The sequence below is a fragment of the Wyeomyia smithii genome, chromosome 2, assembly GCF_029784165.1.
Source record: "Wyeomyia smithii strain HCP4-BCI-WySm-NY-G18 chromosome 2, ASM2978416v1, whole genome shotgun sequence".
Classification (NCBI taxonomy): Eukaryota; Metazoa; Arthropoda; class Insecta; order Diptera; family Culicidae; genus Wyeomyia; species Wyeomyia smithii.
The window spans coordinates 13,122,317-13,146,191 of NC_073695.1; the positions used below are offsets into that span (position 1 = coordinate 13,122,317).

The following is a 23,875-nucleotide window of genomic DNA, read 5'->3' on the forward strand; positions in this document are numbered from 1 at the left end:
ATCGGTGTTCAAACAAAGCCCAATCAGCTCTGCTGATGTAATATTCTCTTCTGCATTGAATGAGTTTCATTCTGGTTCTACTCCTCCCAATGGAAATTATGGAAATCGTTAATGAAATGCATTAGTAAGCCAGCTCATGCAGGATTCACTGCAGTCAGATACTGTGCAGGCAGTGATGATTTCAATGCTTATCTTACCCATCAACTAGCCAACGTTGGAGGGAATAATCCTGCTACTAAGTGGCAGTGCTAAAAAGATAATCTACCCCAAGTACTGAATCGATTATACGCCTTAGCCTACGCAAGTGACACAGGAAAGTTTTGTTTGCAATATTCATGAGCTAATGAAAATGGATTTTCCACAGCAAGGCAATGACCTTGAAGACTTATAACGAATGAGAACAAATGCGAACTATTCTAGAAATATTACGAAAATATGTTCAACTCGAATGAAGTTTACTAAGAAGTGATAATAAAATCGAAAGGAGAAATTGATATGAAAGAATTTTCAAGGTTTGCGTCATCCTTGTCATTTTTGTCATAATAATGTTATTTTTTGAAAGTCTCCGTAATATTTTTAATGAATACTAAAGGCTTTTCATTCATGTTCTCTGGATTCAATCAGATTACCAGTCTCTCTGTTACTTCCGATGGTTCCGATCAATCATGCCGCAGTCAACCTCGGCATCGGATTCATGGTAACCCAAAGAAGTTTTTTTTTGCTGCAGCAGAGCACTGTTTTATGTCGCGCTTTGAAAGGTCTCTTTGTGCTGCACAACGCGGATGTATAAATCCCTTTGATGACATGTCAGACTTTGATTCCCTCGACTCATGGATACCCTAAGTGGACGATTCCTGGCTTGGTAGGTAAACAGCCAGAGGCTGCACGGTGGATTTACCGGTTACGAACGGTGGATTGTGTGAATGTGATTCCGAGCCGTTGCAGTTTTCCCCCCCGTAAGTACTATTGGCCAGCCTTAGCAAGGACATTGACGAAAACAGAATAATCCATTTCATGGGACAAACATATATCTGTACATACCTCGGTAATTGGCAGGGCCGGGTTCGGATGGTCTGGGCTTAGCTGTTTTTTAGTCGCTGATGCCTGCTGATGAATACCAGACTGAACGGCGCTGGTGGTCTGCATGCTTTGGCCGAAACCTTGAAAGTTGTAGAGAGGGAAAAAAGAGAGAGAGAAAAAAAACATTGGTTGAATTGACGCAAACGTTTGCGAATATGAAAGGGGTGGAGTTCTGGATTAATGAGCGGTTTGATAACCTAGTAGAATATGTGTTAAGTTATAAAGTAGTGAAAATGAAATATGCATGTTCTCGTATATGATTCATCGCTGCGATAGTATTCCACTTTTAATTAAACCATCAACCGTAATTGATATTTTATAATAGTAGATAATTAAACTGGCTACGAACGGATAGGCTGAGTGATGTTGAAAGGATTTTTCAATTAAAATGTTTACTATAGCATGTTTCCGCCAAAACAGTATCAAACATTGGGAGCGGTTTTTTGTTTGCATCAAGCATTGAGAGTTCTGGGTCAGTCGCCGGCAGGGGTCCAATAGACTGTTAATACCGGGTTGGTGAAATGGCTCCCGTGCTGCTTGACACACACTCGTGTATAGCGCGAAAGCTGTTCGTTTCGTTTTCTCATTTGTTTGAGAAAATTGGATTTTCAGCGGAGTTCCTCGGCGGAAGTATGTGTTGTTCGCAGGTTTGTTTGATTAAAAAATCATATATAATTAACGCCAACAGATCGGATTTTTGCCACGTGAGCGCGGAAAAATGAGACACGAACGCTGGTGGGTCGCCATTTGAAAATTTCATTTCTTATGAATAATAAAAAAGCAATATCATCACAGGAAGCGTGCTTATAGTCCGTTTTTATCCGATGATGATTTTAGTGTCCCTCAGTGAAATCTTTTATTTCGCACTGGGTCGTCATTTTTAAACAGCAGTAGCAGTTCGTGAAGAACGATAGAAACTTGAATGAATATTTAATTAGGCCGCAGTTTGGTTAGCTCCAATAAAGATTAATACTTTAATGCGTCTCGATTACTTATGATATCCACATATTTTGTCGCTGGTTGTGGCTTAAATTTAAACTAATAAAAACTACAGAGGAAAACCGTTTAAACTTTTTATTTAATTAACAATTATATTATTTTTAAACTCAGAGAAATTCCACAAAAAACGGCAACCATTTTAATCGACCATTTTTGATTTCGTTGAAACTTTGCTTAGGTGTTCCTATGGGCAAAAGATTCCATTTTGTGCTATTGATGATTACGAATATTGTTAGAGTCGAAATGGTTTGTTAGATCGATGCGACGTCTTCGACAAAGTTGTAGATAATAATTGTCTTTCTGAAAAAATATATAGATCTTAAAAGAAAAATTATTAGCAAAAAAAAAAAATAAAAAAATCATTTATTTAAAAACTCATTTTTAATATATCTATTTTTTTTAAAACCTGCAAAAGATTAGGTCAATATTGATAGCTATTCGATCCTGGATATACGAAAACAAACGAAGTCTTTCAAAAAAATGAAAATAAATAAAGAAATAAAAATTTATCAGTAAAACCTCTTTTAACTGTTTTTTAAGTGTAAATTTTTTGGCAAGACAGAACTATTATCTTCCACTTTGCTGAAGACTCTATACCGATCAAACAAACACTTAGATATACACTAAAAATGTTGTTTATCGTTAATAGGCACACTTCCCACGAACTATTATCATATCCGAACTTTGTTAGTCCTTTGAGGTGTTCATTTTCTTCTAAGGACCACATTGAGAGTTAAAGTATTCCTCCTTGAGGACAGCCTTTAATCGAACTAACAGTTATTTGCGCATCTTCAAGGTCAGCAGAAATTTCTCTATATTTGAGCATTGCCTCTATTCATTCGATAATACAGTTATCCAGGTTTTTTACTCTCATTGCGGAACGCACTGAGATATAGAATGCATTGTCGAACACTTCATTAATATCAAGCAACGCAACCATAGCAGTTTCCGTGGCTTCAAGTGACTTCTAGATTTTATTACCAAGAGATGGCAGCGCCGTACTTGAAGATTTACTCGATTGGTAAGCAAATTAGTTTTTACTCAAAGGAAAATTCAACAAGCCTGTTGACTTAATGGAGTCGTCCATATAATTTTTTTTTGTATCATTTTCGTTTATTCAGTTAAAGCCTTTTCGTATCAATCCCAGTCTGGAATAACTTTTACTCGATTGAACAACTGTATTTTGTCAATAGCCGCATCAGATGAATTTTCTAGTTCTGAGCAAGTTTCAATAAGGCTTCATTCATTCTCTTGATGTTTGCTCACAATCCCTCTGCTACCTGTCACAGGCCTGAGAGAATAAGGTTTTTTCTCACACAGAGTGAGTAAAACTTACCACCTTCAGTCGTGGAGCATTTAAGCCGCAGAGTTCATTTCCACTCACAATCATTGTGTGTAAGGAGTAAATAATTGTTTCCTCTCTTAGTTTAAGAGGGAGCAGTTTTCATTAGTAGTTACCGTAAAACGGGGTATCATTGATCAGCGGGGTAACATTGATCAGTTTTACCCTTCTCATGAATAGTTGAAATAAAACCGCTCCGTGATTACTTTAGCTAAATTTGAGTATAACATCTTAGTCTTGTGTCATTCGAGATCTGAACAATATTGCATTGGTTGAAATTTTTTATTGTGCGCTGCGATGAGCTATTTACATGAGTTTTACTGGGTTTAAGCTCTGTAAAATTTATAGCGTTTATTCACTTTTTGCTCTCTCAACAGCAGATGGTATGCTGCACACTGAATGTAAGCTCAGTTGTTGTCAGTTGTCAAGTGCGGAGGAAATTGTTTCTCTTTAAGATTAAGATGAACAAGCCTGATTTTCATTGAGTAGAACCGAAATATAAACCGAAACCGGCTCAAACCGGAAAAAATGAAAGATTAAAGCTATTCAACCATTAACTTTGAAGTAACAAATCGTCTTACATTCCTCCATCTAGAATTTTCTAACTGTCAAAAGTTTGGAAATGGTGTCAGGTGTCAATAAATAATTAGTAAAATTAAAAATTAATCTATCTTGTTATCTTTGATTACAATTTAACAACTATACTCTAAATTTTGAACGATAAAACTATTAAATACGGTTAGAGAACAGATCAATTTTTTATACAGGATGATTTCAGGGGCTGATGGACTTTTAGGAGTCTTGGATACATCTCTTCAAGTGGCTTTACCGTTAAACGCTACCACTTAGAGCGATTCTATTGGTTTCATTTGAAGTATAAAAAGTGCAAAAAAGTGGAAACCGAAATTTTCAAAAGTAGTATCATTTCAAGCGTTTTTTGATTTTGCTTACAAAAAACGTGGTTAATGTTATTGCATATTGAGCGTAAATTAAAAATTTTGAACCGCTTTTAAGTTCGTTTTTTAACACCAACTATTCATCTGCTTTAGTTTTCGAGAAATTATAATTTAAATGCAGTAAGTTTGGTGGAGAACTATTACTTTGATTGACAGTTTTATGTTAATTCATGAAAATTTCTTTATCACTATTTAGACATGTCAAGAATGAATTGGATTTGAATTTGATTTGGAATGCCTTTATATTGGATTTGAAATGGATTAAATTTGGCTAACTTAGATTGGATTTCTTGAAGATTTGGGATGAATTTCGATACGATTTTAATTGGATTAGGATTGGATGTGAAATGGAATTGGAATGGATTCGGATAGAACTTGAATTGGATTGGAACTGAATTTTGATTAAAACTGGGTTAGATTTGAATGTGATTTGTTTAAAATTGATTTTAGATAGGATTCGAATTGAATTTGGATAGGATTTTGATAGGGATCGGATTGGATTTGGATTGAATTTAAATTGAATTTGTATTAGATTGGAATTGGACTGGATTTATATAAAATTCCTATACTAGTTGGATTGTATTTGTATTGGATTTGAATTGGATTTGGATTGAATTCGAATGAGATTAGGATTGAAATTTGGAATGGCTTTGGACTTGATTTGTATTAAATTTGGATTCCATTTGAATTAGATTTGGATTGGAATTTGGTTTGAATTTGGATTAGATTTGGATTAGATTTGGATTGGATTAGGGTTGGATTTTAATTGAAATTGAATTGGATTTGTACTAGAATGGGATTGGACATGGACTGGATTTATATACAATTTATTATTTTTATTTATTTATTTTAAGACCCTTTATCTCTGTGTCATTCGGGTCTTGTATAAAATTTCGATAGGATTTGGATTGTATTTGGATTAGGATTAGATTGAATTTGGATTGGTTTTGGATTGAATTTGAATAAGATTTGGATTGGGTTTGGATTGGATTTGATTCAAATTGAAATTAGATACACGCAAAATTTTTCCTTATTACTCTAGAAGCAGTAGCGCAAAATTCCCTTTTAGGTAACAAATCCATTACATAAAAGGCAATAAAATTCTTCCCTAGTCAAGTAACAACACATACTGTCATATATTTAGCACGTGTTACGGGAGTACGACTATCTAATAATGGTAGTTTCAACCACATGCAAAATTTTTTCTGTCGAAAAATGCTCCCTTTCCGTCTCAAGTCAAAAAAAAAAAAAATCACACACAGTCGCATTTGTTGCACATGTTCTGCCTCTGCTAGGCTGAATGCCAACGCGAGCGATCGGCGAGATTCTTGTCGTAGGTAAATAAACAGCCTGGCAGAGGCCTCACAAGTTTCTTCAATCTACAATTCATCCGGTGTGCGTGTATTGGTTCGCTCGTTGTATGCATACTAGGGTGGGGAATCGTTATATGGAAAAAACGAAACTTGATAGCAGAAAGCCAGAACCAAGTTTTTTTTTGTTCTATTTGTGGCCCCAAACAACCCTAAATTTATCGGAAGTCGATTGGTTTAGTCTCCGCTTGGCGCATTGCATTTCAAATTTATATGGAGATTTGTATGGAAAAACCAACGTTTTTGCATTTTCCATTTTAAAAAGCTCAAAGTGGCTCAAACCATGGGTTTCATGACTTCAAATGGTAGGTTTTTTGATGCCCAAAAACTTGGCCGAAGACATCAAAGAGCTAGGGTGTCTCAAAAAATACTGGAGCTGTTCAAAGTTGAGTATTTCGAAATTTATCTTGCAAATCATTTTTCCTGCCAACAATGCCAGTACACCGGCGTTAGTCAGATTTCCATCAGAAGTTACCTCTGAAACACGTTGTAGATTCTACCTACGCTTAGAATATTGAACTGAATTCGTTTGTTTGATCCAGCTGAGTGTATAAACTCGTTACGACAAGTTATTTCTGATGCAAATCCTGCTGCCGCCGGTACATTGGTAATGTTGGCAGAAAACAAGATTTTTTGCATTTAAATTGACATACTCAACTTTGAACAGCTATAGCTCTTCTTAGGGTCATCCTAGCTCTTCAGTGCCTTCTGCAAAGTTGTTAGACATCTAAAATACTATACTTTTACATAATGTAGTGCATTATAAGATCATCATTGAGCTCTCTAGAAAGGTAAATGCAAAAAAAGGTAAATGACGGTTGAGATTCTGATTATGTGTGGATGAAGGGGACAAAAATGAACCAGATCGTTGCATCAATACATATGCAGCGAGTGAAGTCTTGCTAACACATGCATTGCGATGCTTGGCAGTATGTTCTCCTGCAGAACGCATACAAGCGTGTGGTCGTCATAAATTTTATTACTTTTTGTTTGTTACTTTTTGTGTATAATGCGCAGTCATAAGACACAAAAAGTAATAGAAAATTGCCCTAAAGTAATGAAATGTTCCCCGTTTGCGTTGGGTGTACAGTTTCAGAATTCAATTAACCTATTCAATTGGATTTTGATTGTATTTGGATTGGATTTGAATTGGATTAAGATTGAATTTGGATTGGATTTGGGTTGGATTTGGAATGGATTTCAATTGGAATTAGATTGGATTCAAATTGGATTTGTACTAGATTGGGCTTGGACATGGACTGGATTTATATAAAATTTCGATAGGATTTCGATAGGATTTGGATTGTATTTGGATTGTATTTGGATTGGATTTAGATTAAATTTGTATTGGTTTTAGATTAGATTTGAATTGAATTTTAATAAGATTTGGAGTGGGTCTGGATTGGATTTAATTAAAATTGAATTTAAATACAATTTGGATTGGATTTGAATTGGATTTGGATTGGATGTTGATTGGAATTGGATTGGATTTGGGTTGGATTTAGATTGGATTTGGTTTGAGTTTAAGGGGTTATATACCTTTCTGGTCAAGAAAAATGAGGGAAGTTTTAATTTATTTTTAAGTGCATAGCGCCATTTTTATTGACTCAAAGTAGTATTTTTCTGAAAGTACATTTCATCAACTACGAAAAAATACGTTTGATTTTGAGATATACCAATTATTACTGGAGTAATGGCCGTTTCCCCGAAACGTTTTTTTTTGCAGAGGCTTGCGGTGATCCTAATAGAGACTCAGCGGGTCAACTGAAATCAAAAAACTCATATTATTTCATTAGTTTGGAAGTGTGCCGATCGCTTTTATGAGTATTTCGTTTTCAGGGCAAACAGGAACGTTTTTCCCAAAAAATGCACGTTTTGAGCAATAAAAGTTTGCATTAAAAATTATTTTGCGGCAAAATGTAGCTGTATGTTTCAAAAAGCGATCGTTCAAGGACCAGCGAACTTAATAACGAAAATTTAAAAAAAAGATTAAGGAAATCGGTTCAGTAGTTTTCCCGCAATCAGGATCACGGCAAAACCATTTTTTGAAGAGCACCATTCCGAGATAAACGCGTATAAAGTTTTGAGTTTAGCTTTGCGGACGAGGCGAGGCGCGCTGCAAATCGCTTTAACTTTCTCCTTATTGCTCAGATCTTCATGAATATTTGTGAAAATGTTCTCAAGATGTTGTACTTCAAGATAATGCAATAAAAAAATGATTTTTTTGGAAACTATAAAGGTATATAACCCCTTAAACAACATTTAACGAAAAGGCATGTTTCCTTCGGTAGATTTAAAACAAATGCTGGTATGTCCTCAAGCAAACCCCTATGATTATTGGTGAAATTTCTAACGTTTACTCTATGAAATAAATTTGTCAATTCTATAGGGTACTATGAGAGGAATCGGGGTTAAATTGATCACCCTTGAAATCCATTGAAAATGTTCTATTATTCGATATATTCCTTAAAAAATAATGATTTCTGAACTAAACAATATCAATCACAACTAGTTTGGAAACGAAAATAACGATAATTCACGTTAGGGAACATTCATGAATGACGTAGCATTCGAGGGGGGAGGAGGGGGTTTGCAGTTTTGTGATGAAAAGAGACGAGGGGGAGGATGGGGGGTCAAGTCAAGCTACGTAGCAAATATGAAACGTTTAGGGTTATTTTTATTACTTCCTTGTCTTTTGTTGTTCATTTATGACACAAGGTATGTTTTTGATAATAAAATTTGCAAAAAAAATTATCATGTGAGGGGGGGGGGGGGGGTTGTTATAAAGCTACGTAATTATATAGAGGGGGGTCCTGATTTTGTGATGAAATGCTACGATGGGGGAAGGGGGTGTCAAAAAAGCTACGTCATTTATGGATGTCCCCTTAAATCTATTGATTTTGGCTCACGAGCTGAAGTTTACTAATGACATATAATTTGATCCTAGTGGGACCGATTTTAATTTGGTTTGTTGCAAAAAGTCAAAAACTGGCTCTGACATGTTTTTTTTTGTAATGACTGGATTGAATCGGATCTTCGTTTTGGATTGGATTCGGATTGGATTCAGATTGGATTTGAATTGAATTTAATCTGGACTGGATTTGGATTGGATGGGAGTAGATTTGGGTGGAAATCGAATTGAATTAAGATAGGATTTAGATAGAAGTTGCATTTGATTTGGATTTTATTCCGATAAGATTTGGTTTGGATTTTAATTGGATTTGGATTAGGATTGGATGAGATTTGGATTGGGTTTGGGTTGGATTTAGATTAGATTTGGATTTGTATAGAACTCGGATAGAATTACAATTGAAGTTGGATTGGATTTGGATTGGATTGTATTTGGATTGGATTTGAACTGAATTGGATCTAGCTAGAATCGGATTGGATTTTGATTGGAGTAAGATAGAAATTGGATTGAAGTTGGATTTGATTTGGATTGGATTCCGATAGAATTTGGTTTGGATTTCAATTGGATTTGAAAGTGATTTGGAGATTTGGATTGGGTTTGGATTGGATTTGGATTGGGTTCAGATTAGATTTGGATTGGATTCGGATTGGATTCAGATTGGATTTGAATTGAATTAGATCTGGGCTGGATTTGGATTGGATAAGGAGTTGATTTGAATAGAACTCGGATTGAATTTATATAGGAATTGGATATAAGTTGCCTTTGATTTGGAATCTGAATTGGATTGGATTTAGATCGAATTTGGATTGGATGTGGATGGGATTGAGATAAGATTTAGATTGGATTCGGATTGGATTTGGTTTGGATTTGAATTGGATTTGAATGTAATTTGGATTGGATTTAGATTAGATTTGGATTGAATTCGGATTGGATTGGATTGGATTGTTATAAAGCTACGTAATTATATAGAGGGGGGTCCTGATTTTGTGATGAAATGCTACGATGGGGGAGGGGGGTGTCAAAAAACCCTTAAAAAAGCTACGTCATTTATGGATGTCCCCTTAAATCTATTGATTTTGGCTCACGAGATGAAGTTTACTAATGACATATAATTTGATCCTAGTGGGACCGATTTTAATTTGGTTTGTTGCAAAAAGTCAAAAACTGGCTCTGACATGTTTTTTTTGTAATGACTGGATTGAATCGGATCTTCGTTTGGGATTGGATTTGGATTGGATTCGGATTGGATTCAGATTGGATTTGAATTGAATTGAATCTGGACTGGTTTTGGATTGGATTGGGAGTAGATTTGGATGGAAATCGAATTGAATTAAGATAGAAGTTGCATTTGATTTGGATTTTATTCCGATAAGATTTGGTTTGGATTTTAATTGTATTTGGATTAGGATTTGATGAGATTTGGATTGGGTTTGGGTTGGATTTAGATTAGATTTGGATTTGTATAGAACTCGGATAGAATTTAAATTGAAGTTGGATTGGATTTGGATTGGATTGTATTTGGATTGGATTTGAATTGAATTGGATCTAGCTAGATTCGGATTGGATTTGGATTGGAGTTAGATAGAAATTGGATTGAAGTTGGATTTGATTTGGATTGGATTCCGATAGAATTTGGTTTGGATTTCAATTGGATTTGAATGTGATTTGGAGATTTGGATTGGGTTTGGATTGGATTTGGATTGGGTTCAGATTAGATTTGGATTGGATTCGGATTGGATTCAGATTGGATTTGAATTGAATTAGATCTGGGCTGGATTTGGATTGGATAAGGAGTTGATTTGAATAGAACTCGGATTGAATTTATATAGGAATTGGATATAAGTTGCCTTTGATTTGGAATCTGAATTGGATTGGATTTAGATCGAATTGGGATTGGATTTGGATTGAGCTAGAAGAGGAATCGGATGGGATTAAGATAGGATTTAGATTAGATTCGGATTGGATTTGGTTTGGATTTGAATTGGATTTGAATGTAATTTGGATTGGATTTAGATTAGATTTGGATTAGATTCGGATTGGATTCAGATTCGATTTGAATTGAATTAGATCTGAACTGGATTTAGATTGGGTTTGGATAGGATTAGAAAAGGATTTGCATAGGACTCAGATTAAATTTAGATAGGATTTGGATATTGAATTAGGAGTGGATTTGGATTTGATTTGGATTGGATTTAAAGAGAGTTTGGATTGAAGTTCAACAGTTTTTCACAAAGATGGAAACTCAGACATGAATTGCTCCATATTCTCGAAAGCATATGATACAACACCTTTCCGTAAAGTTGAACTGCCAATAGGGCACCACATCACATCTGGGAGGGGCGCGAAGCTCTTGGTAAATTTGACGGGTAGCTAAAATTGGTTTCCAGATAGTTCTGTGAGAGCAGATTTTCAACTCTTCTGCGTATTAGGTTCATGACTTGAAACCCAGCCTTGTATTGCAAAACCAGTATCTGAAGTTCGGGGGTTTGGGGGTTCGCGATGCTCTCTGTGCTTCGCGAAGGTGGCCGCGAAGCTCTTTGGTTTTAGCGAAACGAGCCGCAGAGCCGAAAAGGTTGGGAACCACTGGGTTAGAGAATACATCGGGCGATGTGAAGTTCGTTGAGTCTTGGTAGGTGGGACTGGTTGTTAAACCCAAATTCCTCAGCAGTCTAGAACCGTGGTGGCTCCTGCTGTATCAAGAAATTTCCTCCACTCTCCTCGGACTTGGGCTACCCGTCGCCAATTTCCTAGGTGTCTCAATACTCACAGATCCGCTTCAACCGTTGAGGGGCATGTTTCTGGTGCCAGTGTGTTCCTCAAAGAGAACCGATTTTACCACACTGTCGTCCGGCATCCTCGCGACATGTCCGGTCCATCGTAGCCCCACGACCATCATCAGGTGCACAATGGAAATACAGTAATCACCAGATTATATCTGTACCCGATTTTATCTGCCCCCGATTTTATCACATCTTTCACCCGATTTTATCATCATAAAACATTTCATTTAAAAAATGTCAGGGTGAACTGATTTTCTATTACGCTTTAATATTTAAGATATTTTTCATAATTCTGTGTATCATTCTGGATGCAGTTTACATTAAAAATTCAACCGATGCACAATGTTACATTTTGCTGTTTTCGTGCGAATAATTGAATAGTGATACAAATGTTTATTATAACCGTATAATATGTTCGGAGAAGTTTCAAAATATTTGAAAACGCATTTTTTTATGTAGAAAGCTGGGTGATCAATTCTTCTAAAAGTGAGATAGAATATTTACTTTTTCATTAGATGAAGATAGACGCTTGGTGTCTTAGGCAAAGTATGAGGTGATCTCAAAACAGGAAGCTTTACAGAAGACATCATGTTTCTATCTCTTACATATTGCAAGCAACATAAAGTTTTCTATTAGAAGGCGTTAAAAATCGTTATTTACATTTTAGGATTTATCTGGTTGCAATATGTGAGAGACATCAGCATGCTGTTTTTGGCAAAGTTTAAGTGTTGTGAGAACATCTAATATTTTGCTTATGGTACTGCGCTACAAAAAGCAAGTAATTCATTTTCCCAATTCAAACAAAAACATGCACGAATAAAAAACTTAACTGTAATTTATTTGCAACTTTACATCGATTTTTTTAGGCTTTTTTTTATTTTTTAGGTTTGTTCAGAAAAGTTTTAGGCAACTGAATTATCTATCTAAAAAAATGTTTTAAGAAAATAGTGATCGATTTTTTATAGTCACTTTTTGTTTTTGAAATTTTTTTTTCAGTACAGGATCCCAAATTGAATTTTTTAAAAAAGCTCAGACAGTTTTCTCAAATTCATCCCTTGACAACTTTTCTCTATCTATTGTCATTATTCAGATATATCGATTTATGAAAAAACAACTGCATCTTTTATCATATGTTTGTACAGATAAATTTCCCAAAAAAAAAAATCGCTGATTCTACGTATTTAGTTATTGATTCAACATCTTCAATAAAAAAAATAAAATTTTAAAAATTTTCCTATTTTATCACTTTTCCTATTTAATCACGCCAAAAATCATCAGGGTGAGATATAATCGGATGATCACTGTATCTCCAAGTAGTGCCTGCAGCTTATGATTCATATGGTTGCGCTTTCGGTTCGTAATCCATTAAATATTGTCCGCAACACTTTCTGTTAAAATACGGTCAGAGCGCGTATGTCCTCCGTGAGCAGCATCACGGTTTTAAGTTTACTAGGGAACTGCTGATCTAGGGTTTTCGTCAGTTCCATGCGGCGTCGAATGCTCCTGGGTCGAAGGATCCTGCGAAGGTTAAAGTAGGCTCGATTTTCAGCTTGAAAATGTCGTTGGATCTCTTTACTTGTGTTAATTTTGGCGGTTACCGGAGATTCCAAGTATACGAACTCATCTACTACTTCGGGTTCATCGCCGTCCACGATCACGCAATGATTTCTAGTTCAACTCTCCTACCCTTCACTTTTAGTCTGGCGTGGTCGCAAAGTTTCTTGTAATAACTTAATAATTCTTGTAATTGTAATAACCTATGTAATAGCCTATGAGTTGACTACCTTTGCTGAAAATCGTGCCTCTTCTTTCCTCGGATTACACCCTTAAGAGCAATACTGAACAGTCCATCTCCTTGTCGTTTTTGAGGGACTCGAGAGTATCCCTGTTACGCACATGCTACTCGTTCCAAGCTTTGAAAAGTCTTACTTATTTTATTTTCCTGGTGAAACATCTCTCAGGATTACAACTGCGTCACAATGTTACACCAACGTCCTCGGTCCATAGTAGCTTGTCTCCAGTTTCATGAGAGTCCCACACTTCCAAGATCTTGCTCCACTTGGTCTAACCGTCCAGCTTTCGCGATTTTCTGGATACTGGGTTTGCCGTAGAGTTGCGCCAACTCGTGGTTCATCCTTCGCCTCCATACGCCATCCTCACATACTCCGCCGAAGATAGTCCTAAGCACACGTCGTTCGAAAACGGCCAGTGCTTACAAGTCCTCCTCGAGCATTGTCCATGTCTCGTGCCAGTAGAGGACGACTGGTCTTACAAGCGTCTTGGACATGGTGCACTTGGTACGGGGGCGAAGTTTATCAGACCTTAAAGTCTTGTGGAGTCCGTAGTAGGCACGACTTCTAGTTACAATACGTCTGCTGATTTCTCTGCTGCAGTTGTTGTCTGACGTTACCAAAGATCCAAGGTATACGAATTCGTCAACCACCTCGAACTCGTCTCCGTCAGTTATTACACTACTGCCTATTCGAGCCCTATCGCGCTCAGTTTCTCCTGCTAGCAGATACGCTTTCCATCCAACCTTTTCGGAAAATCACAGTTGTGCATTATTTGCCATTGCTGCTTTTGAGTCCACGAAGACGTGATGCATGGACACGTTGAACTCCAGGCATTTCTAGAGGATCTGGTGGAGAGTAAAGATTTGATCCATAGTAGCGTGTGCTTACGTGAAGTTCGTTTGATACTGCCTTACGAATTTTTTTGCTAAAGGAGAAAGACGGCAAGGCAGAGTCTGGGAGATCACTTTGTAGGTGGCGTTGGTCAACGTTATGCCCGGTAGTTGCCGATCACCTTTTTAATAGATGGGGCATACAACTTTTACAATCCATTCCTCGTGTAGTCTCTCTTTCTCCTAAATCCTGGAAATTAAATAGTTAAGTGCCGTTGCTAGGGTAATTTTTGCCGTGTTTATAGAGCTCTGTCAGTGGTCTGTCCTTACCTACGGCTCGATTTTTCTTCAATAACCCAATTTTTGATTTCCAGAATATCTGGAACAACAGGTCTAAGGCTAAGTTCCCTTTCACCTTCTTCCGTCGTTCTGCTATTGAGGTCATCATCGAAAAACTGCTTCTACAAGTAGTCCACCTAGCGCTCGTTTGTGATCAGATCACCTTCCTCGTCCCTACAGATATCTGGACTCGGTGTGTAGCCTTACGTGGCAATGCTCAGATATATCCAAGCTAGTTTTTTTCCTCTCCATCGTTTGCTAGCATTCCCGTCAAAGTTTTGAGTGCTCGACGTTACCTCACCTGGTGCCACGGTTACGGCCTGTTGATGGCCGAGCGTTAGGACTCGAAGCACATAGTTCCTCCACGGAAGGTAGTGCCTAGTCAAGTACAGTGGGTCTGTATAAATATTTTGGCGGAAGTAACGACAGGTCCTACCAGGCCAAGCGAGTCGTAGAGATCAGCGATCAACGAAAGAGTAATCCCTTTAATGGGCCGATCTTCTATATCTGGTGGAAGATTGGTTTTGTATAGAACACAATTTGTGGTTAATTTCCGATGCTGCCAAGGTTTTTGATGACTTAATCTGGGTCTAGATTGAAGAAAGTCTGGAGAGCGTGTTGTTCTTTGTTTTAAGCCCTTTTGCGAAGTTGCAATTCTTCCTTTCTAAAAGTGTATCTAAGTGTGTAGAACAGATGACGTCCACGACAGTCGTGGTAGTTGCTAGACAATCTTTCAAGGAATTACACTTTCGCAGATAATTCTGGTACAGTTAATGGCGGTGTACTTCCTTTTGCTTTTCATCTATCGAAAGCTTGAAAAAACTCTCGTACACGTGATGATCGGAGCAGATGACGCACTTCTGATTGACTCCACGACTCAGAACGGAGAACTGAACAAGACACCGTAATTGCTGACGGTTGGATTTGGATAGACTTGACCTGGAAGGATTACAAAACCCTAACACGCCGCTGAAAGAAAGCGTTCAGATCTTTGCTGTCTTGGTCGAAGAGTACTACTCCCAATCTCAGATTTGGATTGGTTTTGATAGTGTGTTTGAATATTTTTGGTTTTTTTGTGTCTATGAATATTTTGATTTCATTTTGTGATTGATCTCTAATGTTTCATTCAGTTTAATTTGGCCTTTTTTATATCAATTTTATCTCAGTGTAATTCGGGTTTTTTTACTGCGTCAATGAGATTTATTTCCTGAAACACAATCAATTGTTCTCTCAACAGAACCATTCGTTCCTGTTCTGTTCTTGGTTTTAATTCTGATGGGAATTTTATTCAATCCATTCTCAAATTTTTTATTACCGTCGAAATGAATCAATCAATTGTAACGTTGTGGCTAGAATTTCTAAAACCCATGTGAAACAAATAAGCTTTCCAGAGCCAGAGTCATAGCACTCCAACATCCTGTCCGGGTGTCTGTAATGAGCACCGCTGGTGAATGTTCCGGTATGTTATCGATCCAGACCTCGGCATCGACGCTTTCACTTTGCATTCTGTTATTCAAATCCTCTTAGGCTCCAACTCAAACGTTTCCGAGCCTCAACTGGTGGTTCCATTGTAAGTCCAGTACGGTACGGTATAATTGATACCAGTTGAATAAATCGCTTCCCCGTTAAACCCTTTACAAAACAGCAGGATTTAAGTTCATATGATGGAATCGGAAATGTTGTTCTGTCGTTCGGATCAGAGTTGTAAACAGTACAGAACATAAATGAGACTTGATACCATATCAGACCTATTGCAGTGTGCTTGCCACCCACAGGCAGGAAAAACTTTCTGGTTTGTGTTTAGTTGTAGGGGATTTGCCGTCAAGCAGTTAGAAAACATTTCATCTAATACATTTAATAGTTAGTATATAAACTCTGAAAGCTAAAGTGATGATTTGTCATAAAATTACAGCCGGTTATTATTCTGATGCTTTACTATGCCAGCAAACCAATAATTACTGTTTACAAATGAACATATGTTTAAAAGCTTGTAATAAGTTATGTTTGAGGTAAGCTCAAATGAGTATTTGTATAGCTTCGAAACACCAATCCAGATCCCATCCAATATACTTACCATTTTTTAATTTGCAATTCGAAATGATGTCGTTCATTAATTCCCTATTTTTCTGTAATTAATAAGCAGAGAAAAAAACAAAGTTAAGTAAATTTCAATTTAATTAACGTCAAGCGCGTGGTTTATTGACGGACCGAGCGGAAAGCTTGTACCCTCATCCTTCTCATGCAAGCAAAAATATTCAATGCACTTTACGGATCCGTATTCGTAATCCTTTTCAATTCACTCGTAATTACGCCGTAAAAGCGGCAAAGCATAATTGATAACTCAATTATATGGGTATTTTCATTGCATCCCGATTCGGTTGTGAGAAGACAATTTAATGAAGGTTACACTGGAAGTGCATTTTCATATCGTCAAGGGTACTGGTTGCTTGAGCCAATTAACGATGGGCTGCCAGATTTTTGAATGATAAGGTCATGAACTGTTTAAAACATTTGAAATGTTTTCATGGATCTAAAAAAATATCAAAAATGTTTTACTGCTTTCTTTGCAGAACCTTCGTGTCTTGTCTCGGAATCGCTCTCCACTCATCAAAGAGCGTTCCACTAGCCATTCGAGCGTAATATAATATTCACATCGCTGCGTCTGCACTGGGAAGAACCCTCTCATAATGAAAACACCTAATCTCCACGCTGACACTGATGGCGGTACTTAAGTTTTAGCTTCGCAATAACTTCATCGCTCGGTTTAATTTCACTTTATATTAGACAAATGAACCAAGGTTAAATAGACATTGATAATAATAATTCGCAGAAGACCGTCCCGTCCCAAGCCAGGCGGACGGTTCTAATCTGCCATGAACACAAACGCACACATTTATCCTCTTCCTTCAGCATCCACTGGTGAACAAAGAGCCGGCGTCAATGGAGCGAAATACGCGGATGTCGGGTTTATATTTTGTCAATTAAAGGCAAACCGAGTGCTGATATTAATTAGCGCCATCCAAATAACGGGTTTCGGTGTCCCACAAGATGCGAACTGCGGGGGGAAAGGAATGTTGCCAGAAGGCATCCGTTTTTTTGTGTTTTCTTACACTTCGGAAAGGGTGTAATAGCTTTTAATAAATCATTCATTTTGGTCGTCGTCGTCGCCGGACGATGGTCAGCCAGTGACGGAATTCCGTAAAATTGTGGCGAGACTACGGCTCTGCAGGGGGCCTACCTTCTTCGACGGCCGAAGGGTTCCATTAGGTAACTGGTGACAAAAGAATGACTGGACCGTGCCATGGATCACGAGCGGTCTACTGGAAAAATGGCATGCAACAAGTTGAACGAACGGAATTTCGGTGTTAAATGTAGACTAATGGCGCGATTTATGTTTATATTTTTTTGAAGAAATGGGAGCAGCTTGAGTAAGCTCCGTTCAGTTATGCAAATTAATTGGCTGCGCATTAAATAGAAAAAAGAATCAAAGGGAAGCTGTTTCGTTGCGAAGCTTATATTAACGAAACATCAAATATTTCACAACGCAAAACCAATCCACATTCGTTAATCGGTAGGATTTCCGGCTGGCCCGATTTGTTTTTTTTTTTTGCGTTATCAACAGATAAGCTCCCAACAATGGGCTCTGCACCTCCTCTCCACACACAATCTCGCATCGAGCTTTCGCGAAACGATTGATCTGACGGGCCAGAAATAGAAACCGCTTTTTTATCCATGCTGTGCTGTGTGTGAAAGCTATTCTGAGAACGGATGGATGAAATGATTTTCGCGGAAGTAAAAACCGTGGGCCGTGAGCCACATGAGCTTGCATGCACAGTTAAGCTAGACTTGAGCTAAAAATGGTTTGGAATCCACAGTAATATACTTGTTGCTGTGTTGTTTTCAATAGAATTACAGTGATTTTTTTGTGGCATTTTTAAAATATAGGACATCGGTGAAAAAAGAGTTGTAATCTCCATGGAGCCACCAGACGCCGTACAAATCCCAATTAGTCCCAGCTGTCATACTGCTGACCTCAGTTCTCTGGGTGCGGTGTACGACATTGTCAACATTCTTTTTCTTTTCTCCTTTTTCCACCGCTATTATTGTACAATAGATCGGGCGAGCAAGCAAGCAAATGTTCTGCGCTTCAAGTGTCATCCCCGGTTGTGAGCATCCCCGGATGGATGAAGGCCTCGGAAAAACAAATTTGTCAACCGTTATCCCTTTTGTATTGAGGGATGGCAAATTGGGCTGCTGAACGAAGGTCATGGTTGATGTGGGTGGGTTGTTGTGGCTGGTTGTTTTTCTTTAGGGCATTTTGAGCCATTTTTTTTCAGTTGTTTTGCGGACTCAATTTATGATCGTTGAAGTTATTCCGGGGTAGATACTTATAACTAATAACTAATAACTAATAACTAATAACTAATAACTAATAACTAATAACTAATAACTAATAACTAATAACTAATAACTAATAACTAATAACTAATAACTAATAACTAATAACTAATAACTAATAACTAATAACTAATAACTAATAACTAATAACTAATAACTAATAACTAATAACTAATAACTAATAACTAATAACTAATAACTAATAACTAATAACTAATAACTAATAACTAATAACTAATAACTAATAACTAATAACTAATAACTAATAACTAATAACTAATAACTAATAACTAATGACTAATAACTAATAACTAATAACTAATAACTAATAACTAATAACTAATAACTAATAACTAATAACTAATAACTAATAACTAATAACTAATAACTAATAACTAATAACTAATAACTAATAACTAATAACTAATAACTAATAACTAATAACTAATAACTTATAACTAATAACTAATAACTAATAACAAATAACTAATAACTAATAACTAATGACTAATAACTAATAACTAATAACTAATAACTAATAACTAATAACTAATAACTAATAACTAATAACTAATAACTAATAACTAATAACTAATAACTAATAACTAATAACTAATAACTAATAACTAATAACTAATAACTAATAACTAATAACTAATAACTAATAACTAATAACTAATAACTTATAACTAATAACTAATAACTAATAACAAATAACTAATAACTAATAACTAATGACTAATAACTAATAAATAATAACTAATAACTTATAACTAATAACTAATAACTAATAACTAATAACTAATAACTAATAACTAATAACTAATAACTAATAGCTAATAACTAATAACTAATAACAAATAACTAATAACTAATAACTAATAACTAATAACTGATAACTAATAACTAATAACTAATAACTAATAACTAATAACTAATAGCTAATAACTAATAACTAATAACTAATAACTAATAACTAATAACTAATAACTAATAACTAATAACTAATAACTAATAACTAATAACTAATAACTAATAACTAATAACTAATAACTAATAACTAATAACTAATAACTAATAACTAATAACTAATAACTAATAACTAATAACTAATAACTAATAACTAATAACTAATAACTAATAACTAATAACTAATAACTAATAACTAATAACTAATAACTAATAACTAATAACTAATAACTAATAACTTATAACTAATAACTAATAACTAATAACTAATAACTAATAACTAATAACTAATAACTAATAACTAATAACTAATAAATAATAACTAATAACTTATAACTAATAACTAATAACTAATAACTAATAACTAATAACTAATAACTAATAACTAATAACTAATAACTAATAACTAATAACTAATAGCTAATAACTAATAACTAATAACTAATAACTAATAACTAATAACTAATAACTAATAACTAATAACTAATAACTAATAACTAATAACTAATAACTAATAACTAATAACTAATAACTAATAACTAATAACTAATAACTAATAACTAATAACTAATAACTAATAACTAAGAACTAATAACTAATAACTAATAGCTAATAACTAATAACTAATAACTAATAACTTATAACTAATAACTAATAACTAATAACTAATAACTAATAACTAATAACTAATAACTAATAACTAATAACTAATAGCTAATAACTAATAACTAATAACAAATAACTAATAACTAATAACTAATAACTAATAACTAATAACTAATAACTAATAACTAATAACTAATAACTAATAACTAATAACTAATAACTAATAACTAATAACTAATAACTAATAACTAATAACTAATAACTTATAACTAATAACTAATAACTAATAACTAATAACTAATAACTAATAACTAATAACTAATAACTAATAAATAATAACTAATAACTTATAACTAATAACTAATAACTAATAACTAATAACTAATAACTAATAACTAATAACTAATAACTAATAACTAATAACTAATAACTAATAACTAATAACTAATAACTTATAACTAATAACTAATAACTAATAACTAATAACTAATAACTAATAACTAATAACTAATAACTAATAAATAATAACTAATAACTTATAACTAATAACTAATAACTAATAACTAATAACTAATAACTAATAACTAATAACTAATAACTAATAACTAATAACTAATAGCTAATAACTAATAACTAATAACTAATAACTAATAACTAATAACTAATAACTAATAACTAATAACTAATAACTAATAACTAATAACTAATAACTAATAACTAATAACTAATAGCTAATAACTAATAACTAATAACAAATAACTAATAACTAATAACTAATAACTAATAACTGATAACTAATAACTAATAACTAATAACTAATAACTAATAACTAATAGCTAATAACTAATAACTAATAACTAATAACTAATAACTAATAACTAATAACTAATAACTAATAACTAATAACTAATAACTAATAACTAATAACTAATAACTAATAACTAATAACTAATAACTAATAACTAATAACTAATAACTAATAACTAATAACTAAGAACTAATAACTAATAACTAATAGCTAATAACTAATAACTAATAACTAATAACTTATAACTAATAACTAATAACTAATAACTAATAACTAATAACTAATAACTAATAACTAATAACTCATAACAAATAACTAAAAACTAATAACTAATAACTAATAACTAATAACTAATAACTAATAACTAATAACTAATAACTAATAACTAATAACTAATAACTAATAACTAATAACTAATAACTAATAACTAATAACTAATAACTAAAAACTAATAACTAATAACTAATAACTAATAACTAATAACTAATAACTAATAACTAATAACTAATAACTAATTACTAATTACTAATTTATATAATTTATTTACGGCAAATTTTTGCGATGAGTGTCAAAAAACATTAAAAATCAATTTTTGGTAGCTGTGATAGAATAGTCGCGTAAATAAATTATCTTTATAATGCATGTAGTTTTGAATAAAAGCTTGAGTATTTTCTGGTTTTCATGAATGCCAATCCTGCACAAACCGTCGTTCAAGATCGTGGATAGGTTCCCCATTTCGTTTTTTTGTTATCCATGATTTTTTTCTAAATTTGCTTCTCTGTGTCGGTGGTTTCAACTCGAGAGAAACAAGATAGACTAGTTCCGTCTGATGAGGTGACTTTAAATGACATTTAAATGACGTCGAACACCGTCTACAGAGCACGGATATTATTTTTTTTAACACATTTATGTTGTAATAACAATCCTCAAACATATACTTATGAACTACAACTATCAACTTTTTGCAGCGATTGTTTTTAAACATAGAAAAAATAGTAGGAGGTTGTATACAAACACGACCGCATAACTGTCACACTTCCAAACAAACAATAAACGATGATGTGATGAAATAAACCCGTGCGATTGTCATAAATACCTACGGCGGGGACTAACGCCATAATTAGTCAAGGCCGCGGGTGTGGTATTATGGAAGAATGTAAAAAAAAGGTTGGACATCGTTTTTAGGTATGAGGATTAACGTTGCGCGAGAAGTACATTAGTTTTTCGTCAACTGATCAACCGTCAACAAGCACATTGTTCGGATGGCACCAAAGACACAAGCGGTAAAGCAGAAAAGTTCAGATTCCCGTACTTTTGCTGGTGTGCAAGCCAAGTACGCTAGGTCCGAAGCTACAACATTTTCGATTGTTGCTTTTGCTGTCTGCGATCAAAAAATTAACACTAAGAAGCAAAATGAGATTTAAAAGTTTTTATCACTATTATCAACGTTCTGGCGAGTGACAGAAAAATGATAACTATGACAATTGAATAAGTTTGATACACTAAAAAAAAAACAAGGCACCTTCCGCTACGGAAAAGCTGCAACGAATCATTTAAAAACAACAGCTTGTTTACAAAGTTTAATCGTTTGTATACTGTAGTGTCGGCTGTGCTGGGGAAGTGCTTGGATTGCATCATTGCGGCACACGATTGGTCGAATTACAACCAAATTGGCTCTGGATTTTAACCTCCTTGTTTGCTAAATTGATTACATAAACTAGAGAAATTCGCTAGCTATCAAACGAGATATCAATGACTAAAATCCGTTCAGTGGTAATGAAGTTGGCATTTGAAATCTTTCATTCTGTCGTTCCACTCTATTTTCGATATTTTGTAAGACGTATTCTACATCAAAAATATCTGACACCCTTTTGTAAGTAACTCTTCAAGGCTGCCGCAGTCGTAAACACGGCAAAGTCATTTTTTGAGAAACACCATTTCGAGATAAATGCGAATAAAGTTTCTCTCTATTGCTCAGATCTTTATGAAAAGTTGTAAAAATGTTCTCAAAATGTTGTCCTTTAAGATAATGCAAAACATTCGATTTTTGCAAACTGAAAAGGTATATAACCCCTTAAGCGGAGGCATAAAGACGAGGAATAGTAGAAACTTTTGAACCATCTTCGATCAAAAGCGAGCTCTCATATATGTTTTTTGCGTGCTTTTTATCACTGCTAGCAACGTTTTGGCGAGTGGGAGAAAAAGAATAACAACTTCAATTAAATAATTTTGAGGCGCTAAAGTGTGCCATTGATATGGCACAGTCAGTGATGATATAGAGATGAATATGATGCAATCGTCGTTTTATCTCGATCTGCACCATTCCTGGCATGTAACAGTTTGCGACTAAAACTAAATCCTCTCAACCCATCCAATTTCGATGTCCATTCTCGAGGGTCAAAACATGAAAGCTTCGAACATTTTGAGGCACTGCTAAATCATGTTCGATTGAGCTGAAATGTTGTACAGATCATTTTTTCGGGTCAATAAAAAATGTACATGGTCGGTTTATTCCTTTTGACATGACCTATGGTCACAATAGTGATCCCGGCAAGATAGCCAACACATATTAGATTACACGCGCAACTAACTATTAGCAGTGGCCAAAGTGCTGAAAACGAACGCGCCAGATCACTAACATGTCCGGACAGGTTCAGCAATACTGCAGACATGCCTGTTGAGTGGAGCGGTTCA

At 34.7% G+C, this 23,875-nt stretch overlaps 1 protein-coding gene across 4 annotated transcripts in view; it reads right to left on the bottom strand.

Annotated features, from left to right (window-relative positions):
* The window catches only part of LOC129725702 (rap guanine nucleotide exchange factor 4), a 523,900-nt gene that overhangs the window by 178,353 nt on the left and 321,672 nt on the right, over nt 1–23,875 (bottom strand). For all 4 annotated transcript variants that reach the window (XM_055681789.1, XM_055681788.1, XM_055681792.1 and 1 more), the window contains 2 exons: nt 16,475–16,526; nt 1,042–1,160 (listed from right to left, as the gene is read on the bottom strand). In XM_055681789.1, the coding sequence (XP_055537764.1) occupies nt 1,042–1,160; nt 16,475–16,526 (171 nt within the window). The remainder of the gene's footprint in view (nt 1–1,041; nt 1,161–16,474; nt 16,527–23,875) is intronic.